This window comes from Mastomys coucha, unplaced genomic scaffold, assembly GCF_008632895.1.
Source record: "Mastomys coucha isolate ucsf_1 unplaced genomic scaffold, UCSF_Mcou_1 pScaffold18, whole genome shotgun sequence".
NCBI lineage: Eukaryota > Metazoa > Chordata > Mammalia > Rodentia > Muridae > Mastomys > Mastomys coucha.
The window spans coordinates 98502775-98516459 of record NW_022196900.1 but is presented as its reverse complement, the minus strand read 5'-3'; the positions used below and the strand labels follow the sequence as shown (position 1 = coordinate 98516459).

The following is a 13685-nucleotide window of genomic DNA, read 5'->3' as shown; positions in this document are numbered from 1 at the left end:
TGCGGGTGCTGGTGCAGAAGGGAGGCCCTGCGGGTGCTGGTGCAGAAGGGAGGCCCTGCGGGTGCGGGAGAGGCTTTTCTTGGGATTTTGGCTACTGTGCCAGGACCACGGTTTCTGTCCCCTGGAGGTAGAACCGGCGGTTGAGTCCATTAGCGGAGTAAAGGCAGCAAGACATGGTTGGACCAGATGACATTCCATGGCTAGGGACAGCAGATGCTAACCCAGAGCTCTTCCCTCATCCTGGGCATCCCCGGAAGGCTCACCCTGACCCTTCTAGCTGTTAGAAGAATTCTAGTGGTGACTGGCTCATTCATCCCCACCCCTCCATCCTCCCAAAACCAATTCTCCTTCAGAAATTTGCTTCACTAGTTGGAAGGTCCGTCATCAGTGAGACTCTTCTCCCTGACTCGGACCCTGGCCCCCTCCCAGGGCCTCTGTTCTCAACCAGCACGTTTGCTCTGCTCAGGTCCTTGACCTTCCTCTCAACCGGTGACATCATAGCTGCAAGCCCTCACCTCTTCTGACTCCTGGTTTCCTTGTCTATAAGCCAAATAAAAAATGAAAGGGCCCTGGGCAGGAGCTCCCCACAGGGGTGCCATAGGAGATGAGGTCATTCTGGGGGTGGCGCAGCTGCCCATCCTAACTGTTAGCCTTAGTGTGGAGACTGGTAGTATTGACTCTGCCTTTCAGGTCTTGGAGAGCAATGTGGCTCAAGAGAAAAGAAAAATGAGGGAAATGCTGGAGGCAGAAAGGAGGAAGGCACAAGACCTGGAGAATCAGCTGACTCAGCAGAAGGAGGTAGGAGCGACCAGGGCCCTTCCACAGGACTTGCAGCCAGGCTGCCTCTGCCGGAAGTAGCCAACACTTGCCACTCACTGGCAGACCCCAGGCAATCCCTGGAGCTCAGACCCCTGAAAAAATGGGAATTTAAGTGATCTCATTTTGTGGGACAAAGGTTGCTGTATGTGACGTACATAGCTCTTCTCTGAAGCTTCCAGGAGTCGAGCCATCTGGAACAGGAAGCTGTTCTAAGCACTCTGCCCCACCCCCCCTAAAGCCAGGGACTTCCCAGGGTGAACCTGTCCCCGTGCCAACACCTACCAGGTTAGACAGTGGCTCAGCTCCCAGTGACAGGACTGAACACTCTGTGACCAGGTCGTTTCCTGAAGCTAGCTGAGAAAACCGGAACAAGGAGCCCCTCCCCGCTTTATGCTCCTGTGACTAACAGAGACATGCAGTTCACTGCTCCCCAGACTCATCATATCCTCTCTCTCTCACACACACCTCACACCCTGGCAGGCACCTCATTCCTTGAGTTCTTGTCCCAAACCTCTGAGTCACTCATCTTGATGGTGACTCACCTTGGTTTCCCCTTGCAGCTAATTTATCCTCTATCTTGGTCACTGCCTTATTGCTGTGAGGAGACACCATGACCAAGGCAACTCCTATAGAAGAAAGCATTTAATTGGGGGCTTGCTTATAGTTTCAAAATGTTAGTCGTTAGTCCATTATCAGCACAGCGGGAGCACAGCAGGAGCACAGAGGGAGCACAGCGGGAACACAGCAGCATTTAGGGTGCTGGAGCAGTAGCTGACAGCTACTTCCTGATTCAAAGGCAGAGAGCAAGAGAGTGGGCCTGGAATGGGCCTTTGAGACCTCAGAGCCCACCCCCCAGTGACGAGTTTCTCCAACAAGGCCAACACCTATATGAGCGTATGAACTCCTTTCTTAACCAACCCACCATACCCTCTCTTCTGCACTCACCCCCACACCCCTCCTTGACTTCCAGATCTCAGAGAACAACACATATGAGAAACTTAAGATGAGAGACACGCTAGAGAAGGAGAAGAGGAGAATACAGGACCTGGAGAATCGCCTAACCAAGCAAAAAGAGGTAGGAGTCATAGAGATGAGAGGACCATTGCTCCCACAGGCCTGCCGGGCCCTGCAGCCAGGCTTCAGGACCTTCTTCTGCTCCCCTCTGGCTGTGGGCCCTTAGGGAAGTCACTTACAGTCTCTGTGGCTTGTGCTCCCACTTAGTAAACACAGTCGATCTCATTCACAGAGCATAGACAGACAGACCTATGCACAGTGCACGTGGCTCAGCTGCTCCTGTGGCTGCTGCTAGCTAGCTCCTGGCTCAGAAGTGCAGGGGCAGGATCTGAACCCAGGACTCTTAAACCCTTCATCTTCACCCACTTCTGCCTTTATACTGGCAGGGGTTTCTGTTAAGACCCACGATTCTGACCTGGTGGATAAAGAGGAGGCGGCTACACACCGTCTCACAAACTGCAGTATCATTTGCTCATCCTGGGTTCCCATCTTGGAAGGGACTCAATGCACATGTACACACACACACACACACACACACACACACACACACACACACACACAGGCACACACACCCTGGCCAGTATTTCAGTCAAAATAAAAGCAACATCCAACCTTGCAAATGTGAGTTAAATTTAAATATGTAAATATGTGTTGGGAGGACCTTCAGGGCTTGATGGACTAAGAAGGGCATTTAAGTCTCTTTGCATCCATTTTCCGGGGTTTCCTTTAAACGTGGGTACCCACACATTAGCATGCGTGTGTGTTGAGGTCCCCGGCTATAGGTGGGTCCAGAATCTGTATTTTTAACTGCCCAAATAACTCTGGAGCATTTTAAACATGAACATCTAATGAGAAGATATGTCACCAAAGTTCTTGGGATTGATTACACAGCTGCTCTGAACCCCACCTTAATGGGAGACCTTAATAGATGGATAGGTGTACAGAGGAGGCAGAATCCAGCAAAGTAAGGCGAAGCCAGAGAACTCAGGACTGCCACACTCCCACGTGAGGGCCTGGGGCTCAGATGAGGCCTGACCAAGGGAGCTAGCTGTCTCTCTACCTTCTTTCCCGGAAGATGCAACCTGGAATTCCATAAAATGAATCAGCAAGGGGTGGGAACGAGTCAGTAAATGTCGAGGTAAGAGGATAAGTCAGTATGGGGTGGGCAAAGAAGAGAGGTTAAATTGTTTAGAAAAGATAAGCTAGTAATGAGACTAATGTAAATACATACATATACCTCATATACACCATAGTCATCATATACAAATATACAATCAGGGCTGGGGAGATAGCTCAGCAATTAAGAGCACTGTCTATTCTCCCAGAGCACCCAGGTTCGATTCCTAGCACGCACACGGCAGCTCACCACTCTCCATTAACTCCAGCTCTAGGGGATCCAATGCCCTCTTCTGACCTCCACAGGTACCAGGCACATGAGCAGTATACAGCCATATTGGCAGGCGAAATACCCATGCACATAAAATAAATCTTTTTTAAAGTCTATCATGAACCAATTTTATCCCAGCAGTTACAGGGGCAAGAAGAAGCCTGCTGGGTGTGTGGTCACTATATAAAAACGCAGCAAGCCCAGCAGGGCTATCCATGGAAGCCTGTAATCCCAGCTACCCAGGAGGCTGAGGTAGTTCTAGACCAGCCTGGGCTGCAAAGCAAGCTCAAGATCAGCTTAGAAACTTGGTAAAGCCCTGTCTCAAAATAAAAAAAAAAAAAGTAAAAAGAGACCTGAAGATCTAATCTAAAGATATATCACTTGCCTAGCGAGTGGGCTCAAGTCCACAGCCGAATGTCAAGCAAGCTTCCTGAGACAAAGCCCTACCCAGGTACCAACCCCACAGATCACCTCCACCAAGGGCTCATAAAAAGAATTCTATAGCGACAAGAAACATCCTTAGTGACACCCTTAACTCAGGCACCAAAGCACCATTAAGATGCTAGGAGACCTCGGACAGAGCTGGCCGGCTGCCCCACACACACATCAGGAAGAGCAGTAACACCCCACCCAGAGGGGACCCACCATCCACCAGGACAGAAAACAGACTGCAAAGCCAACACTGTGTGGCTCTGGCAGGGATTCTCTATGCAATCCCTCCAACCCCCAAGAAGCAAAACCAAACACAGACAAGTTAAAAGCTTCCGCCAGACAGAGGGAACAGACAGATGCAACCCCTAGACTGGGCAGGAAATACTTTAGAGACACAGGTCAGAGAACTGGTTAATCTCTAAACCATCTGAGGAATTCAAATAGCTCAATGAAAAAGACAGCCAGTGGCTCAACCGAAACACTCACCGGGTACCCGATAGACTGCCTTTTTTTGTTTTATGGTGCCGGGAAATGGAGCCCAGGGCCTCACACACACACACAGGCCAGCTGCTTTTCCACTGAGCTAGAGTCAACCTTTTTGTTTGTTTTATTTTATTTTTGAAATGCAGTCTCATTCATTCATCCAAGTTGACCTCACTATGTAACCCAGGCTTGTGTCAACGCTGCCATCCTCCTGCCTCCCAGCCTTTCAAGCAGCTGAGAGCACCACACCTGACCTGAATAGATACTTTTTCTTTCTTTTAAAAAAATTATCTTATTATTATTTTTTTTTAATGTGCATTTGAGTGTTTTAACATGCATGTGTGTCTGGTACCAGCAGAGGCCAGGAGAGGGCATCACTGGTTGTGAGCCACCATGTATATGCTGGGAACCAAACCCAGGCCCTCTGGGAAAGCTGCCAGAGCTCTTAGCCACTGAGCCATCTCTCTAGCCCCCTGAATAGATGTTTTTCAAAAGAAGAAAACTAGTGGATGCATGAAAAAGAAGACGACCTCGGGGCTGTCTGACGAGCCAGCTTCACAAAGATTGCTGCGGGCACTCAGCTCAGTTGGTAGAGAGCTTACCTAGCATACCAGAAGTCCTGGCATCTGTCCCCAGTGTCACATAAACCTGGCTTGATGGTACATGCCTTTAATCCTAGCACTTGGGCATTAGAGGTAGGAGAACCAGGACTTCAAGGTCACCCTCAGCCACTGAGGGGATTCAAGACTCAATCCTGAGCTACATGGGACCATATCTCAAAAAAACAGAAACAAAACAAAAAAACCACTGAGACCTGAGTAGTAAGCGGCTTATTTGCACATAATTTTATTCTTATTCACAACAGAGTAACCAAAAGATTGATGTCTAGCTGGGCACACGCCTTTAGTCTTAGCACATGAAAGGCAGAGGCAGGTAGATCTCTGAGTTCGAGGCCAGCTTTGTCTACAGAGCAAGTTCGGAGACAAGTCAAGGCTAAACAGAGAAAAACCCTGTCTTGGAAAACAAACACAAAACAACAACAAAAAGTTGATGTTTATCTGCACAGGCAAAACAGATAAGAGAGAGAACAGAGAAAAAAAATAGCTCTGGCTCTGCGAGCAAAGATGGCTAGCAGTGAGTCATCTTCAGACCTGTGAGTATAAGGCAGAGATGGCCAATATGTGCCTCTACAGTATCTATGGATACAGAGCAAAGACCTATGGGTATGGAACGCCAACAGCCAGTCTCTCCCAGTCCTCTGGGTGTGGAACAAAAATGGCTGACAGCAGGGCACCTCACGCAGTCCAGCTTCATGGCACAGTACAGACACAAGTGCACTCTGTGGTAGACCCTCAGGGACATCTGGAGGAGTCCATTGAGCATCCTGTGACAAGTGGCTCTGTATCTACATCCTCTCAGGCAAGGTCACCTGTCCCCACAGAGACCCTCAACACTGAGATGTCAGGGCCAAGGCAAAACCTCAGGCACAGAGACCAGGAAGTGACTCCCAGCGAGGGACAGGGGCAGCCTAGGGACAGCAATGCCTGTATTTTTCTTTTTCCAAAAACTATGTTTTCTTTGCTGATTACAAAAGGAGCCCCGCTCCCTCTAGACTATTTGACAAACATGGAAAATCGCTCAGCAGCGCCTCACAGTGGCCGACCCTGTACCTGCCAAGCAGAGCTTTCACCAATGATACCATAATGGGAGTCTCTCTGGGATGCTGCTGTGCTATTACGAATGTGGTGAGGCCAGCTCGTTACCAAGATAGTGGCATGGTGGCTACTGCTTCCAGAACTATTTTGATACATTATATATTTCTCAAATGTCTCCGTGTCCCTGAACCCTCTTCCACAGCCTGCCACTGAAGAATATTCCAGGTCTGCCCTGTGTGGGATGGACCCTAGGTTGCTGGCCCCTCCCTCTGTCAGCCTTGGGGTTGTTTCCTACTTATTCTGGGTATAGATGATTGGCCACAAATGCCTGTGATCCCAGCACTCAGGTGGCTGAGGCAGAGGCTCATGAGTTTAAAGCCAGCCTGGACTATTGAGACTTTGTCATTTAAAAACAAACAAACAAACAAATGCCTTTAATCCCAGCACTCAGGGGGCAGAGGCAGGTAGATCTCTGTGAGTTCAAAGTCAGCCTGGTTTAGAGTGAGATAGCCAGGGCTACATAGAGAAACCCTGTCTCAAGAACAAAATTAATTAATTAATAAGCAAACAAATAAGTAAAAGCTGCTTGACTGAACAAGTGTGTGTTCAGCGATCCATCCTTAGGATAAATCTGCAAATACAGCTGCTGGACCCAGGATGTGAACATCCTCCCTCGCGGTCTCTGTTCCCATGTGATCTTCCAGAAAAGCTAGGCTGATCCTCACTAGCAGCAGCAGTTTGTGAGAGCATCCAGGACCGTGTCTCAAGACACGTGGATGTTTCATGGAGCTACAGATGCAGCTCAGTTAATAAAGTGCTCACCAAACAAGCACCATGACCTGAGTTCAATCCCCGAAACCACACAAAAGAGCCAGGCATGGGAGCGGCAGAGCTGGCTCAGCAGTTAGGAGCAATGCTGTGCTTGCAGAGGACCCAGGTCTGGTTGCCAACATACATGTTGGGCTGTGAGGCTGACAACTGCCCCTAACTCCACCCCTAGAAGATCCAATGCCTCGAGCACTGACTCTAAGGAGTGAGGATTGACAGACACAGACATACACACACTTCTGGGAGTCAGAAACAAAAGAGTTCCTGATGTTTGCTGGATGCCAGTCAGTCTAGCCTAAGTGAAGCTCCAGGCCAGTGAAGAGATCCTGTCTCAAAAAGAGGCAGACTGCATTTCTGAGCATGACACCTGAAGTTGTCCTGTGGCCTCCATGCGCGCGCACGCGCGCACACACACACACACACACACACTCACATACACATACACACAAACACACACACACATACACGCACACACACACAGACACACACACACTCACACACACAGATACACACACACATACATACACACACACACGCACACACAGAGACACACACTCGCACACACACACATACACACACATACACACATACACACACATACATAGATACATACACATACATACGCACATACACACACATACACATACATACACATGTACACATACATACACACACATACACAGATACATACACATACACATATACACACACATACATACACACACACACACCTGTTCATACATGTGCACTCATGAATGCACAAACACATCCCTGTTTAGAAAAAATAATGTTTGGACGCAGCATAGGACCTGGCAGGAGCCCATACTCTAGTACTTGGAGGAGGGTCTCCGGGGGACAGTAGGATCTGCGACAAAGAAGGATGAAGGGGTTTTGAGGGAGAGGCATGAGCTTATGCCAAGGAGTTGGCAACTGGGATCCAGTCTGACCAGGGACCCGGAGTGCAGGGGAGCAGTGTCTCCAGGGCGGGGCAGGTGGTAAAGGGTGAATGCGTTTAGCACATTTATCCTGGAAAATAGATTTATAGAGAGAACCACGGCAGCCCTCCTCAGGTGTTTAAAGGGCTGTCTCATAAAATAGAAATAAAACTTCGTCAAGGGCTCCAGGTGACAGAATGAGGCTGAGAGACCAGAAACCACAAGAAGACAGATCTCCACTAAAGATAAAGGAGAGTTCTGCAGTAATGGGAATCTTTCAGAAAATCTTTGGGCGTTAGACTTAAGAAGCATCAGCAAGCTGGAGCCTGTGTCCTCTCTGCAGGCACAGGGGATAAGGGGCCTTGGAAGAGCAAATATCGACATTGTTAATTTGGTGTTTGCTGTTTGTCTAGGAGATAGAATTAAAGGGACAGAAAGAAGATGTCTTAAATAATAAATTGAAGGATGCCCTGGCCATGGCGGAGGATGCTCAGCAGATGAAGACAACCGAGAGTCACAGAGCCGAGACGCTCGCCCTGAAGTTAAAGGAAACATTAGCAGAGCTAGAAACAACCAAGAAGAAAATGGTAGGTTGATCTGAAAAAAACCGGTAAACTCCCCTCCCCCACACCCCCCATGGAAGATATATCGTTTCCTGGCTGGCATTATGTCAAGTCGACAAAAGCCAGAGTCATTTGAGAAAAGAGAGCTTCAGTTGAGAAAGTCTCCCCACCAGAGGACCTGTAGGGAAACCTAACTAAGACACAGTAGCAGGAGACTTAGGAGGGTGGGGGAGGCATGAGACCAGGCCCGCCCACCCAGCCTCTGGCGCAGACATTCCCCACCGGATACCTTTCTTCTCAGGAACTGACCTGTGCTTTGTGGACAGTAAGCAGCGTTGCCTATACCCCCCACCCCAAATGTCCCTTAGCGGCAAAAATCACCCCGTTTGAGAAATTGCACCTTGAGGGACCTAGTGGTACAGGCTTGTCATTCTAGCTACTCTGCAGGCTGAGTGAAGAGAAACATGCATACAAGGTCTGCCTAGGTTACAAAGTGAGTTCAAGAACAGTGGGGCAACTTGATGAGAACCCTGTCTCTAAATAAAATAAAGTCAATCTGGGGATCTAGAGAGACTGCAAACCATCCATGCTGATGCAGGACGTGGAGGAAGGCAGGGCTGGTGGGGCTTCGGGTGGAGATGTCAAAAAGGGCTCAGAAAGTGGAGGGTGGTCACAGGTGGTGTCTGGTTTTCTGTCTGAGAGCCTGTGCTGGTAATTTGCAGTGGATGCTTCTAGTCTGGCACCAGCACGGGGGAGACAGAGTCTGGCAGACCCCTAGGGCTCACTGACCAGCCAACCTAGCCTACATGGTCAGGAAGAGACTCCATCTCAATAAAAGAGGTGGATGACACCTGAGGAATGATACCCAAGGTCATGCTCTGACCTCCACACACAGGGCACACACACACACACACACATACATACACAAATACAAATCAATTTGCTTTTTTCTCACCTAACTCTTTGTCCATTTATTGATTCTTTCAAGATACATTTATTTTTATTTTATATGTAGGTGCTTTGCCTGCATGTATGTCTGGGCACTACCCATGTGCCTGGTTCCCATGGAGGCCAGAAGAGGATGCCAGATCCCCTGGAACTGGTGTTACAGATGGTTGTGAGCCACCATGTGGGTGCTGGGAATTGAATTCAAGTCACTGGAAGAGTATCCACTGCTCTTAACTGCTGGGTCCATCTCTCCAGCACACCCAGCTCCCATTCATTAATTTCCGTCAAACATCTGGGTCTAGGTGCTGTGGACCTAGCAATAAAAGAGCGAGCAAGGCTCCTGCCGCATGGAGCTCAGATTTTCAGGGGAGACAAACAAACAAACAAACAAAAAACAAGGCCGCTTCAGATGTAGATAAAGGTCTCAGGGACAAGAAAACAAACAACAGGAATTGTCTGGGACTCTCCCATGAACACGTGTGTGGGAAGGTTCTCCCAAGGAGGCGAGGTTAGTTAGAGACCTGCAGTGGGAGAGGGGAGGAGGGTGCCAGCCGGACCAGGGCGTGCAGAGGCCATGAGGTAGGATGCAGCTTAGCACCCGTGTGTGCAAAGGAGGCAGACTGCGGCCATCTACTCTGGCTCCTCCGTTAGAGCGCTACCAACGTTTTCCCCAGATCATCTCAGACGATCGGCTGAAGCTGCAGCAGCAGTCAATGAAGGCCTTGCAGGATGAGCGGGAGTCCCAGAAGCACGGCTTCGAGGAGGAAATCTCGGAGTACAAAGAACAGATCAAACAGCACTCGGAGACCATTGTGAGCCTAGAGGAAAGGCTCTGCCAAGTGACTCAGTACTACAAGAAGATAGAAGGGGAAATCGCAACGTTGAAAGACAGCGAGACAGGTAGGGCCGGGGCTGTGGGAGAAACTCCACATCTCACCACTCCTGCAGGGCCCCAGGCCAGGCCCTGTCCAAAAGCCCCTGTGTTCTCCATCGGCCCCTCTGCTCCTCATTGCACACGATGCTTGAAATCCTCGGAGGCCTATCAGAGCCAAAGTTACAACAATGAGTTAGGACATCCTTTGTACCAAGCCAGTGAGCCAGTGAGGCTCACAGGCAGCCAGAGCTCTTAGTGGAGGTTGTCTTTTCCACATCGTAAATGACAATCCAGGGCCTTCTCTGTGCCACCGGCCACTGCGACCTCACTTAACAGTTCTCCCGGGCATCAAGGACCGGCCTCCTACCAAATAAGCCCAAACGGGGTAAAAACAGCAATTTAGAGCTATGCCACTCACTCACCTGAAATGACCTAGGTCACTCATGACAGGCACTAAACTCTGGGTGGAAAAATCTGGAAGCAGAGGCCTCAGGCCCCAGGTCTCTGCATCAGCACTGTTGACGTTTGGCGCTGGATAAGCTTCACTTGGAGGCGGGGCAGAGCGCCTGGTGCATCCCTGACCTCCACTACAGGCCTTCCCCCACAACCTCCCTCCCCTCCCCCGTTCCTCACCCACCTCACAGTCAAGTGTCTCCAGACATCAACGAAATTCCCCCGGAGGGGAGCTAGCCTCCACTGGGAGGCACGGAGGTTAGCTCAGGCTAGCCTCAGGCATCGTATCATTCCTGCAGTCCTCTCTTGCCACAGCCAACCTTAGGCACCGGAGATCCACAGTAGCCAACCACTATCCCTATGAGTAACCAAGTTAGTGCCCTAACAATGGCTTGGGGTAAGGAGGGCCCCACCACAAGGGCACAGAGCAGGCTCTGTCTCCTAACCCAGAGTCCAGGTCAGAGTGAGGATACTCAATGGTATACTAAGGGTGACAAAGTCTTTGTCATTTCCACCCTCAGCTAATTGTCTGCCATAAGGCAGGCACTAAATAACTGTCTGTTGAGTGAATACACACTCGAGCAAGAATTGGAAAGCAAGGACAGTGGGCTAAGGAGGGAGGGAGGAAGCTGGAAAGCCAGGAAACATGGATTCTCTTAAGGTGTTGGTCTAGAAAGAAAGAAGGGCAAGTAGCATGACCCATTGATGAGGCTGCACCTCTTGAAGCTCAGCTGGGCCGTTGCCACCAGCTCCCCCACCCCCACCCCCGTCCCCACAATGCTTCCTGGTCTGTAAATGTCACCCCACAGCCAGGAAGAACCCGTAGCCACATTTAGCCCACTGTCTGTTTCTGCTGACCCCAGTGGACACCCAGTCCTATAAACGTTCACGGAGTGGCAGGGGGAGTGCTTATGGGGATGGCCTTGCCAGCAGAGTCCTGAGAAAGCCCAAGGTGTCCCATGTCAAAAGAAAAATGGGTGTGCAAAGTTGGGCGTGTGGCTCAGTTGGTAGAGGACTTCCATGAGGAAGCCCTGGATTCAGTCTGACACCACATAAATATGATCTGGTGGTGCACGCCTGCAATCTCAGCACTTGGGAGGTGGAGGCAGGAGGATTGGAAGTTCAGAAGTTGTCCTCAGCTACACAGTGAGTTTGAGGGTTAGCCTGGGCTACATAAGACTGGTTTTTCTGGTCTTGTTTGTTGGTTTGTTTGTTTTAATGGGGGAAGGTAGAAAAGGACAAGATGCAAGAGGCATGAAGGTGTCTGTCCCTCTTATAAGCCGCTGGCATCCCGGGGCTCCACCTCCATGGTCTCAGATGACCAATCTACTGTTCTAACTCCACCACAAGCGAGATCCAGTCTCCACCTTCTTTTATTTTTAATTTATTTTTTTTGCTTTTTTTTTAATTTTTTTAAAGATTTATTTATTATTATAAATGAGTACACAGAAGACGGTATCAGATTTCATCATGGGTGGTTTCGAGCCACCATGTGGTTGCTGGGATCCGAACTCATAACCTTCGGAAGAGCAGTCAGTGCTCCTACCTGCTGAGCCATCTCACCAGCCCCCCAGTCTCCACCTTCTTAAACCTCAGTGCGGATGAAATGTCAGCCTGTCAATCCCCGCCATGAATGTTAGCAGGTCCCATGCAGGGCCAGCTGAGACCCTCACTAAACCTCAGAGGACCCCAGCCCCGCGCAACCAAACCCCTGGTTCTTCCTCAAAGACATCCAGGCTTCGCATAGAGAGACAAGCCTCGGCTTATCATGCTACACATGTAAGGAGTCTCAGGGTAGAGAAAGCTCGGGGAGACACAGGTGTGAAAGACACAGATGTGAGAGATACAGGTGTGAGAGACACAGGTGTGAGAGACACAGGTGTGAGAGACACAGGTGTGAGAGACACAGGTGTAAGAGACACAGGTGTGAAAGACACAGGTGTAAGAGACACAGGTGTAAGAGTCACAGGTGTGTTCACAGGAGAGGGCAAAGGGAGAGTCCACCGCATAACTGTGATGACGTTAACACGCCCTTCTGATATAGCTCCAAAGGAGGAAATGCTCCAAGAGCTCACAGCAGGACCCCCGCTGGAGGGCAGCGCCAAAGAAATAGCGTGTGACCACCTGATGTGAGTACCTCAGAAGATGTGAGCAGGGACATGGCCAGATCTGAGTCCTCCCTGCTGCTTAGCCTTCTCAATCCCTGCCGTGTGACCCATCACACGCAGGACCAGCTGGGACCCTCACTAGACCTCAGTGGACCTCAGGCCCACCCCCACCCCAACCAGACCCCTGGCTCTTCCTTAGAGCCTGCTAAGCACATGTGCATCAGAATGAGGTTGTCTTGAGTATTTAAAGGCCGCCCGTCCCCTGCCTGGGCTGGGAGTCCCAGGATCCATCCCTGGGCATTTGAGCTTTTCCTCTGGGTCCTCAGGAGTCACCAGGGAAGATGAGCACAACTGACACAGCCTGCCTGGGTTTTCTTTTCTTGTCTTCTCTTACAGAGATGACTTACTAATGGCTCAGAAGGAAATCCTGTCCCAGCAAGAGATCATCATGAAGCTGAGGACAGACCTCGGGGAAGCTCACAGCCGAATGTCGGACCTGAGAGGTTGGTCACTTGACATCCTGACCCCGTTCAGGCAGGAAGTGAAGGCCAAGAGGCAGCAGCCTGGGACTCAAAGCCTCTTCCAGGGACCTGCTTCCCTGTGTGCTTGCAACCCCATCACCTGGGGGGATCACACAGACATGTCAACGCCATCTGCTTCAGAGTATCTCCACCCCAAGAGGCTTAGCATAGCATAGTGAGGCTTTCCCCTCTGGGCTGGGTGCGTGAGCCTGGGTGCAGTTTGGAGCGGCCTCACAAGCTTTCTCTTCCTCATGCAAAAAGACCACAATGCCTTCTTTGATGATGGCCATCCAGGGTAGGGGTGAGAAAGCCCTATGTCGCGCACCCTTCTGTACCTACACATAGCCAGGCTGTCTCTCCTCACTTCTGCCTCCTTCTTCTTGTGTTTCCCCATCCTTCCTCTTGCTTCTTTTGGCCACCTTCTCTTTCCCATCCTCAGCCTCTGGCAGGACAAAAAGTCCAGACTTAGAAGGTAACGAAGACAGACTCCAGAAGTGGAAGGGAGGCAGGAGAAGGGAGAGAAGAAGGGAAGGAGGGAAGGAAAGATGAAAGGGAGAGAGGGAAGGAGGGAGGGAGGGAGGGAAGCAGGGAGGGAGAGAAGAATAGAGAGAGGGAGGAAAGGATGGAGGGAGGGAGGGAAACAGGGAGGGAGGAGAGGAGGGAGG

General features: G+C 50.3%; 1 protein-coding gene across 4 annotated transcripts in view; it reads left to right on the top strand.

Annotated features, from left to right (window-relative positions):
* Fhad1 (forkhead associated phosphopeptide binding domain 1) overlaps positions 1-13685 on the top strand; it is a 128632-nt gene that overhangs the window by 86188 nt on the left and 28759 nt on the right. For all 4 annotated transcript variants that reach the window (XM_031379356.1, XM_031379354.1, XM_031379355.1 and 1 more), the window contains exons 18-23: positions 691-798; positions 1790-1894; positions 7967-8140; positions 9739-9964; positions 12436-12520; positions 12896-13002. In XM_031379356.1, the coding sequence (XP_031235216.1) occupies positions 691-798; positions 1790-1894; positions 7967-8140; positions 9739-9964; positions 12436-12520; positions 12896-13002 (805 nt within the window). The remainder of the gene's footprint in view (positions 1-690; positions 799-1789; positions 1895-7966; positions 8141-9738; positions 9965-12435; positions 12521-12895; positions 13003-13685) is intronic.